At 43.7% G+C, this 15,131-nt stretch overlaps 1 protein-coding gene across 1 annotated transcript; it reads left to right on the top strand.

The window, feature by feature from the left end:
* The first annotated feature begins 4,364 nt into the window (after window positions 1-4,364).
* Window positions 4,365-14,902, top strand: LOC311124687 (uncharacterized protein). Its single transcript, XM_084198791.1, has 3 exons — window positions 4,365-4,414; window positions 4,919-5,318; window positions 12,281-14,902. The coding sequence occupies exons 2-3, from the start codon at window positions 4,925-4,927 to the stop codon at window positions 13,543-13,545; spliced, it is 1,659 nt and encodes a 552-aa protein (XP_084054917.1). The 5' UTR covers window positions 4,365-4,414; window positions 4,919-4,924; the 3' UTR covers window positions 13,546-14,902.
* The last annotated feature ends 229 nt before the right edge of the window (window positions 14,903-15,131 follow it).

The following is a 15,131-nucleotide window of genomic DNA, read 5'->3' as shown; positions in this document are numbered from 1 at the left end:
TAGGGATTTATCTATTTTTGAATTGTATTTTCATGGTAGTACAGAATTCGGCAGATCATGATTGATCATACATTCCAGCACAGTAGGTGGCGGTATGCACTTAAACGATTGTTTGCGGACCGCCGTTATATCATAGAAGAAGAAAAGAAGAAGAAGACGTAAAAGTAAAAGTAAACCCCACCGGACCTGATTGGTCCTTTTTCTTCGTGACCTGGCAACCAAGTGGAAGCTTACATATGCTTAAACAAGACAAAAAGGGCAAATTTCGCTAGCTAGCTATCCAGATTGACAATAGCTGGGACAGTTGGCTGACGAAAATTGGATTGGGCCACATTGATGCGCGTCACATGACGTATTGGAAGTGTTGGACGTGGGGGAAATTGGAAGAGTAGGGGGAGTTGGAGGAGAAATGTTGTCCCTAGACAAGGCAAGAACTAGATGTATGTCAGGAGAGGTGCGGTACTATCATAAGGAGAGATATACTTGGAATACAGAGGAGGAATGGAGGGAAAAAGAGAGGCAGAGGAGGTCTAAGAGAGAGAGAGGAAGAGGGTGAGCTTGAGTCAGTTAAAAATGGAATACAAAAGGGAGATAGTTTGTTAAAGAAGAATTGTAGAAAGTGTAAACAGAGTGAGTTGAAGACAGGGGGAGAAATGGAAGTGAATGAGGGCGAAGTATTGGAGGTGGTAGGTGTGGTGAAATTCTCGGAGCCCGAGGCTTGCACCGAGGGTCAGGATAAAGATGAGTCTGTGACAGTAGGAGTGAAGTTTTTGGAAAAAGTGGACCCTTGCCTTTTGGCTGATTCATTTGTGGTTTCAGGGTGGGTGAAAACCGAGTTGGGTTAGACACTGTGTGATAATGTTACCTGAGTGAGTGTGACTACACTAGTATAACTAGTGTGTGTATAACCAGTGTGTATAACCAGTGTGTATAACTAGTGTGTATAACTAGTGTGTCTACAGGTTGTCCTAGTGTATAACCTGTGAGTGCAACCCCCATTATAACTACAGACCTGAAAACTGAGTTTAAATGTATTTGGAATCGGTAACCAGAAGTGGTCTAGTGATAATTGTTTGTGTTTCTGCTGGTCAGAGGGGGAAGGCGCTCAGAGTTAAACAAATGGGGGAAAGAATTGTGAATTGTTTCGGCTCTCAAGAAAAGGGCGCCGTAGAGCTGCCACTTTCAAGGAATGGGACTCTAACCTGGACGCTTATAAGAAATCCCGCTATGCCCTCCGACGAACCATCAAACAGGCAAAGAGTCAATACAGGACTAAGATTGAATCGTACTACACTGGCTCTGACGCTCGTCGGATGTGGCAGGGCTTGAAAACTATTACAGACTACAAAGGGAAGCACAGCCGCGAGCTGCCCAGTGACACAAGCCTACCAGACGAGCTAAACCACTTCTATGCTCGCTTCGAGGCAAGCAACACTGAAGCATGCATGAGAGCACCAGCTGTTCCGGATGACTATGTGATCACGCTCTCCGTAGCCGATGTGAGTAAGACTTTTAAGCAGGTCAACATTCACAAGGCCGCAGGGCCAGACGGATTACCAGGACGTGTACTCCGAGCATGTGCTGACCAACTGGCAAGTGTCTTCACTGACATTTTCAACATGTCCCTGACTGAGTCTGTAATACCAACATGTTTCAAGCAGACCACCATAGTCCCCGTGCCCAAGGACTCTAAGATAACCTGCCTAAATGACTACCGACCCGTAGCACTGACGTCTGTAGCCATGAAGTGCTTTGAAAGGCTGGTCATGGCTCACATCAACAGCATTATCCCAGAAACCCTAGACCCACTCCAATTTGCATACCGCCCCAACAGATCCACAGATGATGCAATCTCTATTGCACTCCACACTGCCCTTTCCCACCTGGACAAGAGGAACACCTACGTGAGAATGCTATTCATTGACTACAGCTCAGCATTCAACACCATAGTGCCCTCTAAGCTCATCACTAAGCTAAGGATCCTGGGACTAAACACCTCCCTCTGCAACTGGATCCTGGACTTCCTGACGGGCCGCCCCCAGGTGGTAAGGGTAGGTAACAACACATCTGCCACACTGATCCTCAACACGGGGGCCCCTCAGGGGTGCGTGCTCAGTCCCCTCCTGTACTCTCTGTTCACCCATGACTGCATGGCCAGGCACGACTCCAACACCATCATTAAGTTTGCCGACGACACAACAGTGGTAGGCCTAATCACCGACAACGATGAGACAGCCTATAGGGAGGAGGTCAGAGACCTGGCCGTGTGGTGCCAGGACAACAACCTCTCCCTCAATGTGACCAAGACAAAGGAGATGATTGTGGACTACAGGGAAAAAAAGAGGACTGAGCACGCCCCCATTCTCATCGACGGGGCTGTAGTGGAACAGGTTGAGAGCTTCAAGTTCCTTGGTGTCCACATCACCAACGAACTATCATGGTCCAAATACACCAAGACAGTCGTGAAGAGGGCACGACAAAGCCTATTCCCCCTCAGGAGACTGAAAAGATTTGGCATGGGTCCTCAGATCCTCAAAAAATTCTACAGCTGCACCATCGAGAGCATCCTGACTGGTTGCATCACCGCCTGGTATGGCAACTGCTTGGCCTCCGACCGCAAGGCACTACAGAGGGTAGTGCGTACGGCCCAGTACATCACTGGGGCCAAGCTTCCTGCCATCCAGGACCTCTATACCAGGCGGTGTCAGAGGAAGGCCCTCAAAATTGTCAAAGACTCCAGCCACCCTAGTCATAGACTGTTCTCTCTGCTACCGCACGGAAAGCGGTACCGGAGTGCCAAGTCTAGGTCCAAAAGACTTCTCAACAGCTTCTACCCCCAAGCCATAAGACTCCTGAACAGCTAATCATGGCTACCCGGACTATTTGCACTGCCCCCCCCCACCCCACCCTTTTTACGCTGCTGCTACTCTGTTAATTATTTATGCATAGTCACTTTAACTCTACCCACATGTACATATTACTTCAACTACCTCAACTAGCCGGTGCCCCCGCACATTGACTCTGCACCGGTACCCCCCTGTATATATAGCCTCCCTACTGTTATTTTATTTTACTTCTGCTCTTTTTTCTCTCAACACTTTTTTTGTTGTTGTTTTATTTTTAAAAATAAATGCACTGTTGGTTAAGGGCTGTAAGTAAGCATTTCACTGTAATGTCTGCACCTGTTGTATTCGGCGCATGTGACCAATAAAATTTGATTTGATTTGATTTGATTGAAAGGAGTGATTACTGGGGTAGCGGTAAATGTGAAAGCTGACCAACTGAAGGGGAAGATTCCCGGTGTTTGTGATGCTCGTCGTTTGGTGCGACGCAGACAGGGTGATGTGAGTGAGGAAACAGAAGAGTCGTTGTCTGTTCTTTTGAGTTTTGATGTTGAGTCTTTGCCCGACAAAGTGATATGTAAGTTATCCGGTACGAGCTTTTGTGCCGAATACATTACGTTGTTACAGGTGTCAAACTTATGGGCATGTGGCAGCAGTGTGTAGCAGGGAGGTTCCTAGGTGTGCAGAAGGGCATGAGACAAAGGAATGTGTAGCATTGGGGAAAGGGATGTAGCTCAGTTGGTAGAGCATGGCGTTTGCAACGCCAGGGTTGTGGGTTCGATTCCCACGGGGGGCCAGTATGAAAATGTATGCACTCACTTAACTGTAAGTCGCTCTGGATAAGAGCGTCTGCTAAATGACTAAAATGTAAAATGTAAATGTATTGGTATGTGTTAATTGTAGGGGTGCCCATGGGGCTGGGGATCCGAAATGTCCGGTGCGAAAGAGGCAGGTTGAGGTTTTCAGGGTTAGAGTAGTGCAGAAGTTGTCATATGCTGAGGCAATGAAGAACGTTGAGGAAGATGGGTCAAGGGGGAGGGATCCTGAGAAGAACGGTGTGAGTAGTAGAGATGTACCAGTACAGAGGGATAAACCAACAACTGATATATGTTCCAGTAAGATTGGATTTTTGTCATTTATAGCAATGGTTATCAACTGTACTGCAGGGGTGGAATGTAAGTCGCAGAAAATAGAGGTTGTGGTGGCAGCTGCAGAGAGTTATTTGGGTGTGCGAGACTTGACATCAGAAGAGTTAAAGGGTGTGTTAAGTGGTGGTGTCCCATCCCTTCAGGCTGTTGGCCTGAAGTAGGAATACATATATTTAAATAGTGGAGTATGGTAGTTATAATTATCAGAATGTTTTTTTAAAAAATTTTTGTGAGTGTGGTAGTAGATGGTAGGGTATTTGTTGTATATAGGCGTTATACTCCAATCTAATAGGTGGCGGTAGTGCAACATTTATTGGCTGCCAACTGCCGTTAAACCTCATCGAAGAAGAAGAAAACCCCACCGAATAAGAAGTTACGTTAGCTAGAACAACAAGAGCTGCCAATTCAAAGTCAGGTGTCAAGGTAAAATCAAGATTTCTAACAATTCTGTAACGTTTCCATGAATAACCATTAGTAGTCGGATTATTTGTCTACGTCATCATGTGTAAACAATAGCCATTTGAGCTAACGTTAGCTAGCTTGCTTATTGGCAATTAAAACGGCTAGCCAAGCTAACTAGCTATCTGTCTATCATACCAAGCAAGTTTGTTTATCTTCAAAACATTGCTTCAAACGAACTTCTTGTTGGTAATTTGGCTATCTAGCTAGATCGTTTCATCCTAGTGAGAAAGGTGACAGTAAAATTAGTCAGTAAGCTAAATCTAACCCAACTAGCTCAATATTGCTAACGCAAGCTGTACCATCGCCAAAGCAATGCTAGCTACATTTATTAGTAGATTCCTAGTGGATGGAATATTTCGTTCTATTCCTTTATTAGCTAAGCTGTTCCAGTATTTTGTGAAACTCACCCTGTTTGTGAAACTCACCTTACGATTTTGTTTGTGCCTCTTTTGAATCCATGTATAGCCTTCCATGTCTGAACCCAAGTCCCCGGTTTCTTACTGTGGTCTTCCAGCACAGAGAAGCTCACAGTGGGGTCCAGAGATGGTCTTAGTGAAGCTGGAGGACTGTAGTCAACCACTGGAACTCAATGTGATAGTCAAAGAGGAAGAGGAGGAGAGAGAAGTCAAAGAAGAGGAGCTAGGGATTAAAGAGGAGGTGGAGGAGAGAGCGTTCAAAGAAGAAGTGGAGGAGAGAGCATTCAAAGAGGAGGTGGAGGAGAGAGCATTCAAAGAGGAGGTGGAGGTGAGAACATTCAAAGAGGAGGCAGAGGAAAGAGCATTCAAAGAGGAGGTGGAGGAGAGAGCAGTCACAGAAGTGGAGAACTGGGAAGAGGAGGAAGAAGTAGATGGTAACACTGACCCAGGTAAGTTAAGTTGTTTAGGATGGAGAGAGGTTGGTGCATTGTCAGACACAGGGGATTCCATAACTATTGTTGGGTCTTTCCACCAATCTGGTGCCTTTTTCTGAAGAGTAACATGGTTTCACCTAATTTTAAAGGGGCAGTGCAGTTAAAAAACGGGATGTTCCTGTTTCGAAAATAATTCCTGGAATTTCAGCCTGTTCAGTTGGGATGGAGTTTTTGGCCCAGATCACTTTGAAGGGGTTAGCGGGGTAGGCTCTCGAGTCTAGACGATCCTATCCACCATTCAGGGCTGTGTATGTAAATATATGTTCATTTGTATCAATATGCCCACAAGATCAGACTGAGCATTTCAATGGCTAAAGGAGGCTAAGTGAAATAAATGATAAAAAATATATTTGGAGTTATTTTCATGAAATATACACACGCAGTGATATATTAGACATACAGTGATGATGTAAAGTACTGCATGGGGGCTTTAACATTCTGGGTTCTGTTTTCAGCTGGTGGTTAGGAGGCCCAAGTGTCAAACACACGTTAGTTTGGAATTTCGTCATGTAAAAACATGAGCACTGACATTTTCCAGACCTAACACCAGGTTCGGCAATGTACACTACCGTTCCAAAGTTTGGGGTCACATAGAAATGTCCTTGTTTTTGAAAGAAAAGCAATTTTTTTGTCCATTAAAATAACATCAAATTGATCAGAAATACAGTGTAGACATTGTTAATGTTGTAAATGGCTATTATAGCTGGAAACTCCGGGATGCTGACCTTCTAGGCAGAGTTGCAAAGAAAAAGCCTCAGACTCAAATCTCAGACTGGCCAATAAAAAGAAAAGATTAAGATGGGCAAAAGAACACAGACACTTGACTTTTTCTTTGCAACTCTGCCTAGGTCAGCATCCCAGAGTCGCCTCTTCACTGTTGACGTTGAGACTGGTGTTTTGCGGATACTATTTAATGAAGCTGCCAGTTGAGGACCTGTGAGGCGTCTGTTTCTCAAACTAGACACTCATGTATTTGTCCTCTTGCTCAGTTGTGCACCGGGGCCTCCCACTCCTCTTTCTATTCTGGTTAGAGCCAGTTTGCGCTGTTCTGTGAAGGGAGTAGTACACAGCGTTGTACAAGATCTTCAGTTTCTTGGCAATTTCTCGCATGGAATAGCCTTCATTTCTCAGAACAAGAATAGACTGATGGGTTTCAGAACAAACGTATTTGTTTCTGGCCATTTTGATCCTGTAATTGAACCCACAATTGCTGACGCTCCAGATACTCAACCAGTTTCAAGAAGGCCAGTTTTCAGCTGTGCTAACATAATTGCAAAAGTGTTTTCTAATGATCAATTAGCCTTTTAAAATGATAAACTTGGATTAGCAAACACAACGTGCCATTGGAACACAGGACTGATGGTTGCTGATAATGGGCCTCTGTACGCCTATGTAGATAATCCATAAGAAATCAGCCGTTTCCATCTACAATAGCCATTTACAACATTAACAATGTCTACACTGTATTTCGGATCAATTTGATGTTATTTTAATGGACAAAAAAAGTGATTTTCTTTGGAAAACAAGGACATTTCTAAGGGACCCCAAGCTTTTGAACGGTAGTGTACCTGTCTAACATCAGCTCACTTGCGCTAAGGTGGGAGGGGTGACTATTTGAGGCGTGTCCTTTAAAAACACATGCAAAATGGACAGTTTCATGCAGCGCTAAAGGGAACGTTTAAGACCCACAAACAGCAGGTCTTCTAGGTAACGCAGTTGATTTGGAGAGCGGAAGCGCAGCCTATCCAGCCATGACACACAGTGCCCATGGAAGAGAGATGTTCAATTTGTGCTGGTGAATCTCATATTTAGGAACATCAAAAAATGATTGGTTTTCCCCCATTTTGTTTAATTTGATTAAAAACCAAGCATAGCCTACCCTCCTCCTAAATCATGGCTGGTTTAGCAGCATCGGATAGGAGCATCTTTTTATCCTGGCCAGTAGCCCAGTAGCCGATGAATAAAGGGGTTTCAAGTGGTCTGCTGAGAGTGCCTTGAAATACTTTTTTGTCATGTAGTGTATGTGGACACCTGCTCGTCTGAACATCTCATTCCAAAATCATGGGCATTAATATGGAGTTGGTCCCCCCTTTGCTGCTATAACAGCCTCCACTCTTCTGAGAAGGCTTTCCACTAGATGTTGGAACATTGCTGCGGGTACTTGCTTCCATTCAGCCACGAGCAGTAGTGAGGTTGGGCGCTGATGTTGGGCGATTAGGCCGGGCTCGCAGTCGGCGTTCCAATTCATCCCAAAGGTGTTCGATGGGGTTGAGGTCAGGGCTCTGTGCAGGCCAGTCAAGTTCTTCCACACCGATCTCGACAAACCATTTCTGTATGGACCTCGCTTTGTGCACAGGGGCATTGTCATGCTGAAACAGGGAAGTGCCTTCCCCAAACTATTGCCACAAAGTTGGAAGCACAGAATTGTCTAGAATGTAATTGTATGCTGTAGCATTAAGATTTATCTTCACTGGAACCATGAAAAACAGCCCCAGGCCATTATTTCTCCTCCACTAAACTTTACAGTTGGCACTATGCATTCGGGCAGATAGCGTTTTCCTGGCATTTGCCAAACCCAGATTTGTCCATCGGACTGCCAGATGGTGAAGCGTGATTCATCACTCCAGAGAACAAGTTTCCACTGCTCCAGAGTCCAATGGCGGCAGGCTTTACACCACCCCAGCCGACACTTGTTATTGCGCATGGTGATCATTGTTCCAGAAGCAGTTTGGAACTCAGTAGTGAGTGTTGCAACCGAGGACAGATTAATTTTACGCGCTACGTACATCAGCACTAGGCGGTCCTGTTCTGTGAACTTGTGTAGCCTACCACTATCTGTCTTCATTTGAGAGTGGTTACATATCTCAAAGCCCATCCCTCAGAATTTTTACCAAAACAGAGATGGGGTGATCCTTTGTTATTGTTTAATTAAGGATTCTAGCTTTAAAGACAAAGTGCAAAAATGTTTTATATCATATTGTACGACAGCTGATGACACTAACTCTGTAAAATAATGATTTTTAATCAGTTATTTCCTGATAGTTGCTGGTTGAAAATACAATTTACACAGAACCTTCTAATCAGCAGACTTGCGTGGACTGGAGTTTAAGCTTTCCATGGTGATATCACCATGTGGTAAATTGTGACAAAATTCTTGCTGGAGAAAGTTATTTTTGCTAAAAAGCAATTTTGTTCCCATTTTAATGGAAATCTACACTGAATAAAAATATAAACGCAACATGTAAAGTGTTGGTCACATGTTTCATGAGCTGAAATAAAAGATCCCAGAAATGTTTCATATGCACAAAAAGCTTATTTATCTGAAGTTTAGGGCACAAATTTGTTTACATCCCTGTTAGTGAGCATTTCTCCTTTGCCAAGATATATTCCATCCACCTGACAGGTGTGGCATATCAAGAAGCTGATTAAACAGCATTATCATTACACAGTGCACCTTGTGCTGGGGACAATAAAAGGCCACTCTAAAATGTGCACTTTCGTCACACAACTCAATGCTACAGATGTCTCAAGTTTTGAGGGAGCATGCTGTTGGCAAGCTGACTGCAGTAATGTCCACCAGAGTTGTTTCCAGATTATTTAATGTTAATTTCTCTACCATAAGCCGCCTCCAACGTTGTTTTAGAGTATTTGGCAGTAGGTCCAACCGGCCTCACCACTGCAGACCATGTGTAACCACGCCAGCACAGGACCTCCACATCCGGCTTCTTCACCTGCGGGATCATCTGAGACCAGCCACCCAGACAGCTGATGAAACTGTGGGTTTGCACAACTGAAGAATTCTGCACAAACTGTCAGAAATCGATTCAGGGAAGCTCATCTACATGCTCATCGTCCTCACCAGGGTCTTGACCTGACTGCAGTTCGGTGTCGTAACCGACTTCAGTGTGCAAATGCTCACCTTCGATGGCCACTTGCACGCTGGAAAAGTGTGCTCTTCACGTATGAATCCCGGTTTCAACTGTACCGGCGTCGTGTGGGCGAGCGGTTTGCTGATGTCAATGTTGTGAACAGAGTGCCCCATGGTGGCGGTGAGGTTATGGTATGGGCAGGCATAAGCTACGTACAATTAACAAGGTAGTGTGGTGAAGGAGGCGCAACAGTGCCTCTTCAACCTAAGGAGGCTGAATAATTTAGTCTTGGTCCCTAAGACCCTCACAAACTTTTACAGATGCACAATTGAGAGCATCCTGTCGGGCTGTATCACCGCCTGGTACAGCAACAGCACCGCCCACAACCGCAGGGCTCTCCAGAGGGTGGTGCGGTCTGCACAATGCATCACCGGGGGCACACTGCCTGCCCTCCAGGACACCTACAGCACCCAATGTCACAGGAAGGCCAAAAAGATAATCAAGGACATCAACCACACGAGCCATGGCCGGTTCACCCCGCTGCCATCCAGAAGCCGAGGTCAGTACAGGTGCATCAAAGCTGGGACCGAGAGACTGAAAAACAGCTTCTATCTCAAGGCCATCAGACTATTAAATAGCCATCACTAGCCGGCTACCACCCGGTTACTCAACCCTGCACCTTAGAGGCTGCTGCCCTATATACATAGACATGGAATCACTGGTCAATTTAATAATGGAACACTAGTCACTTTAATCATGTTTCCATACTGCGTTACTCATTTCATATGTACAGTGGGGGAAAAAAGTATTTGATCCCCTGCTGATTTTGTATGTTTGCCCACTGACAAAGTCATGATCAGTCTATAATTTTAATGGTAGGTTTATTTGAACAGTGAGAGACAGAATAACAACAAAATAATCCAGAAAAACGCATGTCAAAAATGTTATAAATTGATTTGCATTTTAATGAGGGAAATAAGTATTTGACCCCTCTGCAAAACATGACTTAGTACTTGGTGGCAAAACCCTTGTTGGCAATCACAAAGGTCAGATGTTTCTTGTAGTTGGCCACCAGGTTTGCACACATCTCAGGAGGGATTTTGTTCCACTCCTGTTTTGCAGATCTTCTCCAAGTCATTAAGGTTTCGAGGCTGACGTTTGGCAACTTGAACCTTCAGCTCCCTCCACAGATTTTCTATGGGATTAAGGTCTGGAGACTGGCTAGGCCACTCCAGGACCTTAATGTGCTCCTTCTTGAGCCACTCCTTTGTTGCCTTGGCCGTGTGTTTTGGGTCATTGTCATGCTGGAATACCCATCCACGACCCATTTTCAATGCCCTGGCTGAGGGAAGGAGGTTCTCACCCAAGATTTGACAGTACATGGCCCTGTCCATAGTCCCTTTGATGCGGTGAAGTTGTCCTGTCCCCTTAGCAGAAAAACACCCCCAAAGCATAATGTTTCCACCTCCATGTTTGACGGTGGGGATGGTGTTCTTGGGGTCATAGGCAGCATTCCTCCTCCTCCAAACACGGCGAGTTGAGTTGATGCCAAAGAGCTCCATTTTGGTCTCATCTGACCACAACACTTTCACCCAGTTCTCCTCTGAATCATTCAGATGTTCATTGGCAAACTTCAGACGGTCCTGTATATGTGCTTTCTTGAGCAGGGGGACCTTGCGGGCGCTGCAGGATTTCAGTCCTTCACAGCGTAGTGTGTTACCAATGGTTTTCTTGGTGACTATGGTCCCAGCTGCCTTGAGATCATTGACAAGATCCTCCCGTGTAGTTCTGGGCTGATTCCTCAAAGTTCTCATGATCATTGCAACTCCATGAGGTGAGATCTTGCATGGAGCCCCACGTCGAGGGAGATTGACAGTTCTTTTGTGTTTCTTCCATTTGCAAATAATCGCACCAACTGTTGTCACCTTCTCACCAAGCTGCTTGGCGATGGTCTTGTAGCCCATTCCAGCCTTGTGTAGGTCTGCAATCTTGTCCCTGACATCCTTGGAGAGCTCTTTGGTCTTGGCCATGGTGGAGAGTTTGGAATCTGATTGATTGATTGCTTCTGTGGACAGGTGTCTTTTATACAGGTAACAAGCTGAGATTAGGAGCACTCCCTTTAAGAGTGTGCTCCTAATCTCAGCTCGTTACCTGTATAAAAGACATCTGGGAGCCAGAAATCTTTCTGATTGAGAGGGGGTCAAATACTTATTTCCCTAATTAAAATGCAAATCATTTTATAACATTTTTGACATGCGTTTTTCTTTTTCTTTTTTGTTATTCTGTCTCTCACTGTTCAAATAAACCTACCATTAAAATTATAGACTGATAATTTCTTTGTCAGTGGGCAAACGTACAAAATCAGCAGGGGATCAAATACTTTTTTCCCTCACTGTATATACTTTATTCTATTCTACTGTATTTGTAAATGCTTCTCCCGACATTCCTCGTCCTAATATTTATATATTTCTTAATTCCATTATTTTACTTTTAGATTTGTGTGTGTTGTTGTGAATTATTAGATACTACTGCACTGTTGGAGCTAGGAACACAAAAGCATTTCGCTACACCCGCAATAACATCTGCGAAATATGTATATGTGACCAATAACATTTGATTTGATTTGAACAGCCTAATTAACTCTATGCGAAGGAGATGTCGCGCTGCGTGAGGCAAATTCTGGTCACACCAGATACTGACTGGTTTTCTGATTCACGGCCCTACCTTTTTTTTTTTTTAAAGGTATCTGTGACCAACAGATGCATATCTTTATTCCGAGTCATGTGAAATCCATATATTATGGCCTGATGAATTTTTTTCAGTTGACTGATTTCCTTATGAACTGAAACGAAGTAAAACCTTTGAATTTGTTGCATGTTGCGTTTTATATTTTTGTTCAGTGTATTAAAGTAAGGTACCTAATTGTTACCCAGTAAATTATTTGATATTGATATTAAAACAGCTGCATTGGGCCTTTAAACAAGTATTTTAAAGACCGTTTCAATGCTGTTCCTGATTCTAACCCCATATCTGTTCATATTACCACAGGAGAGACCTCCAACCCAGGTTCAGACAGTGAGCCCAGTTCCACAGCATCAGGAAACCATAAACAACACAGACAGAGGAACTCAAGACAGAAACATCACCATTGCATGGACTGCTTCACTAGTTTCTATGAGCCAGAGGAGTTGAGAAGGCACACTTGTAGGCCCCACCCCTGCTCAGATTGCAGAGGCAGTTTTATTTGTCCAACTCACCTCAAATCAAAACATACTCAAAAAAGGAAGATGTATCTATGTGGTCAATGTGGGAAGAGATTTCAAACACCAAGCAAACTAAAGACGCACCAGAGAACTCACACAGGAGAGAAGCCATACCACTGCTCTGTTTGTGGGAAGGGTTTCAGTCAGTCGAACCAGCTAAAGACACACCAGAGAACTCACACAGGACAGAAGCCTTACCATTGTACTCAGTGTGGAAAGAGTTTCAGTTGGTTACACAGCCTGACGACACACCAGATAACGCACACAGGGGAGAAGCCTTACCACTGCTCTCAATGTGGAAAGAATTTCAGTCTGGTAGGAAACCTAAAGAGACACCAGTTAACCCACACAGTAGAGAAGCCTTACTGCTGCTCTCATTGTGGAAAGAGTTTCAGTCAGTTACACCACCTAAAGACACACCAGTTAATTCACACAGGAGAGAAGCCATACCACTGCTCTCAATGTGGGAAGGATTTCAGTCATCCAAAAGACTTAAAGTCACACCAGAGAACTCACACAGGAGAGAAGCCGTTCCACTGCGCCCAATGTGGAAAGAGTTTCAGTCAGTTATCAACACTGAAAAAACACCAGCTGACTCACACAGGAGAGAAGCCTTATCACTGCTCTCAATGTGGGAAGCGTTTCACCAGGTTATATCAACTGAAGGCACACCAGATAACTCACATAGAAGATAAGCCTTACCACTGCTCTCAATGTGGGGATAGTTTCACCAGTTTATATTTCCTAAAGAAACACCAGCTAATTCACACGGGAGAAAAGGCATTCCAGTGCTCCCAGTGTGGGAAGAGTTTCGGACAATCATCAACCCTGAAGACACACCAGATAACTCACACAGGAGAGAAGCCGTTCCACTGCTCCCAGTGTGGGAAGAGTTTCAGTCATTCATCAACTCTGAAGACACATCAGATAACTCACACAGGAGAGAAGCCTCACCGCTGCTCCCAGTGTGGGAAGAGTTTCAGTCAATCATCAACTTTGAAGAAACATCAGAGAACTCACACAGGAGAAAAGCTGTGTCATCAGATCTGAAGACACCAGCTTGCTCACATAGGGGAGAAGCCTTAACTCTGCTATCAATGTGGGTAAAGTTTCACCAGTTTATATTAATAACAAAAAATACCAACTAATTATGACTAACAATAACTTACCTGGTTAAATAAATGCAAAGGAGTGTGGAACCTGCTCCCTTTGTGGAAAGCTTCAGTCAGTCATCAAATTTGAAGACACACCATTTAACTCTCACAGTTGAGAAACCGTACCACTGCTCTGTATGAGGAAACGGTTCAGTCGCGTAGGAGACATAAAGAAACACCAGCTAACTCGCACCAGAGAGAAGCCTTACCATGTTCTGGCGTTTCAATATTGTTTATTGAAATAAAGCTGGTATGATGATAACGGTTTATTGTGAACATATCACTATTTCAGGAATCACCAAAAAGGCAGCACTGCAGAGAAAAGGCGGTTTTACAGAAACTGTATCTGTTTTATTGGTGATTAGGGGACATGGTTTGTCATTGTCAGTATTTCCACTAAACAGCTGTCTGTTTTGGAATGCAATACTTCTATAACAGCAGACCTTCAGCAGACATCCAGTTGATTTTCTAGAGGACGCGCCCACAACGGACAATTCAGTGAAGTTGTATTTGCCGTTGTGGAATCCGTAGCTAATATCTGTCCATAGAGAATCCTCAGTAATTACAGACATCATATCCATAGCTAATATCAGTCCATAGAGAATCCTCAGTAATCACAGACATCATATCCATAGCTAATATCTGTCCATAGAGAATCCTCAGTAATTACAGACATCATATCCATAGCTAATATCAGTCCATAGAGAATCCTCAGTAATTACAGACATCATATCCATAGCTAATATCAGTCCATAGAGAATCCACAGTAATCACAGACATCATATACGTAGCTAATATCTGTCCATAGAGAATCCTCAGTAATCACAGACATCATATCCATAGCTAATATTGTTCCATAGAGAATCCTCAGTAATCACAGACATAATATCCATAGCTAATATCTGTCCATAGAGAATCTTCAGTAATCACAGACATCATATACGTAGCTAATATCTGTCCATAGAGAATCCTCAGTAATCAGACATCATATCCATAGCTAATATCAGTCCATAGAGAATCCTCAGTAATCACAGACATCATATCCATAGCTAATATCTGTCCATAGAGAATCCTCAGTAATCACAGACATAATATCCATAGCTAATATCTGTCCATAGAGAATCCTCAGTAATCAGACATCATATCCATAGCTAATATCTTCTAGTTGGATTTCTATAATCTTTTTTTTCTTCCTAAAGCTAAAATAATAAAATGTAATTTAGTCACAAATATATGCAACAAAAACTTCTAAATGGCAGAAAATAACCAAAAATGAATAAACATATTGTATTTCAATTACTAAGCTCAGTCTCCTGTCTCACTTTATTATGGAGGGTTGAAGGTTCTTTATTTCTGGTGCTTTACAGGTAGGCTATACTGTAAGTATAATATACAGTGGGGGAAAAAAGTATTTAGTCAGCCACCAATTGTGCAGGTTCTCCCACTTAAAAAGATGAGAGAGGCCTGTAATTTTCATCATAG

This window comes from Coregonus lavaretus (assembly GCF_964263955.1).
Source record: "Coregonus lavaretus genome assembly, contig: HAP1_SCAFFOLD_79, whole genome shotgun sequence".
Taxonomy (NCBI): domain Eukaryota; kingdom Metazoa; phylum Chordata; class Actinopteri; order Salmoniformes; family Salmonidae; genus Coregonus; species Coregonus lavaretus.
Note: the sequence above shows the minus strand (reverse complement) of the source record. Positions and strands in the feature narration are given on the sequence as shown.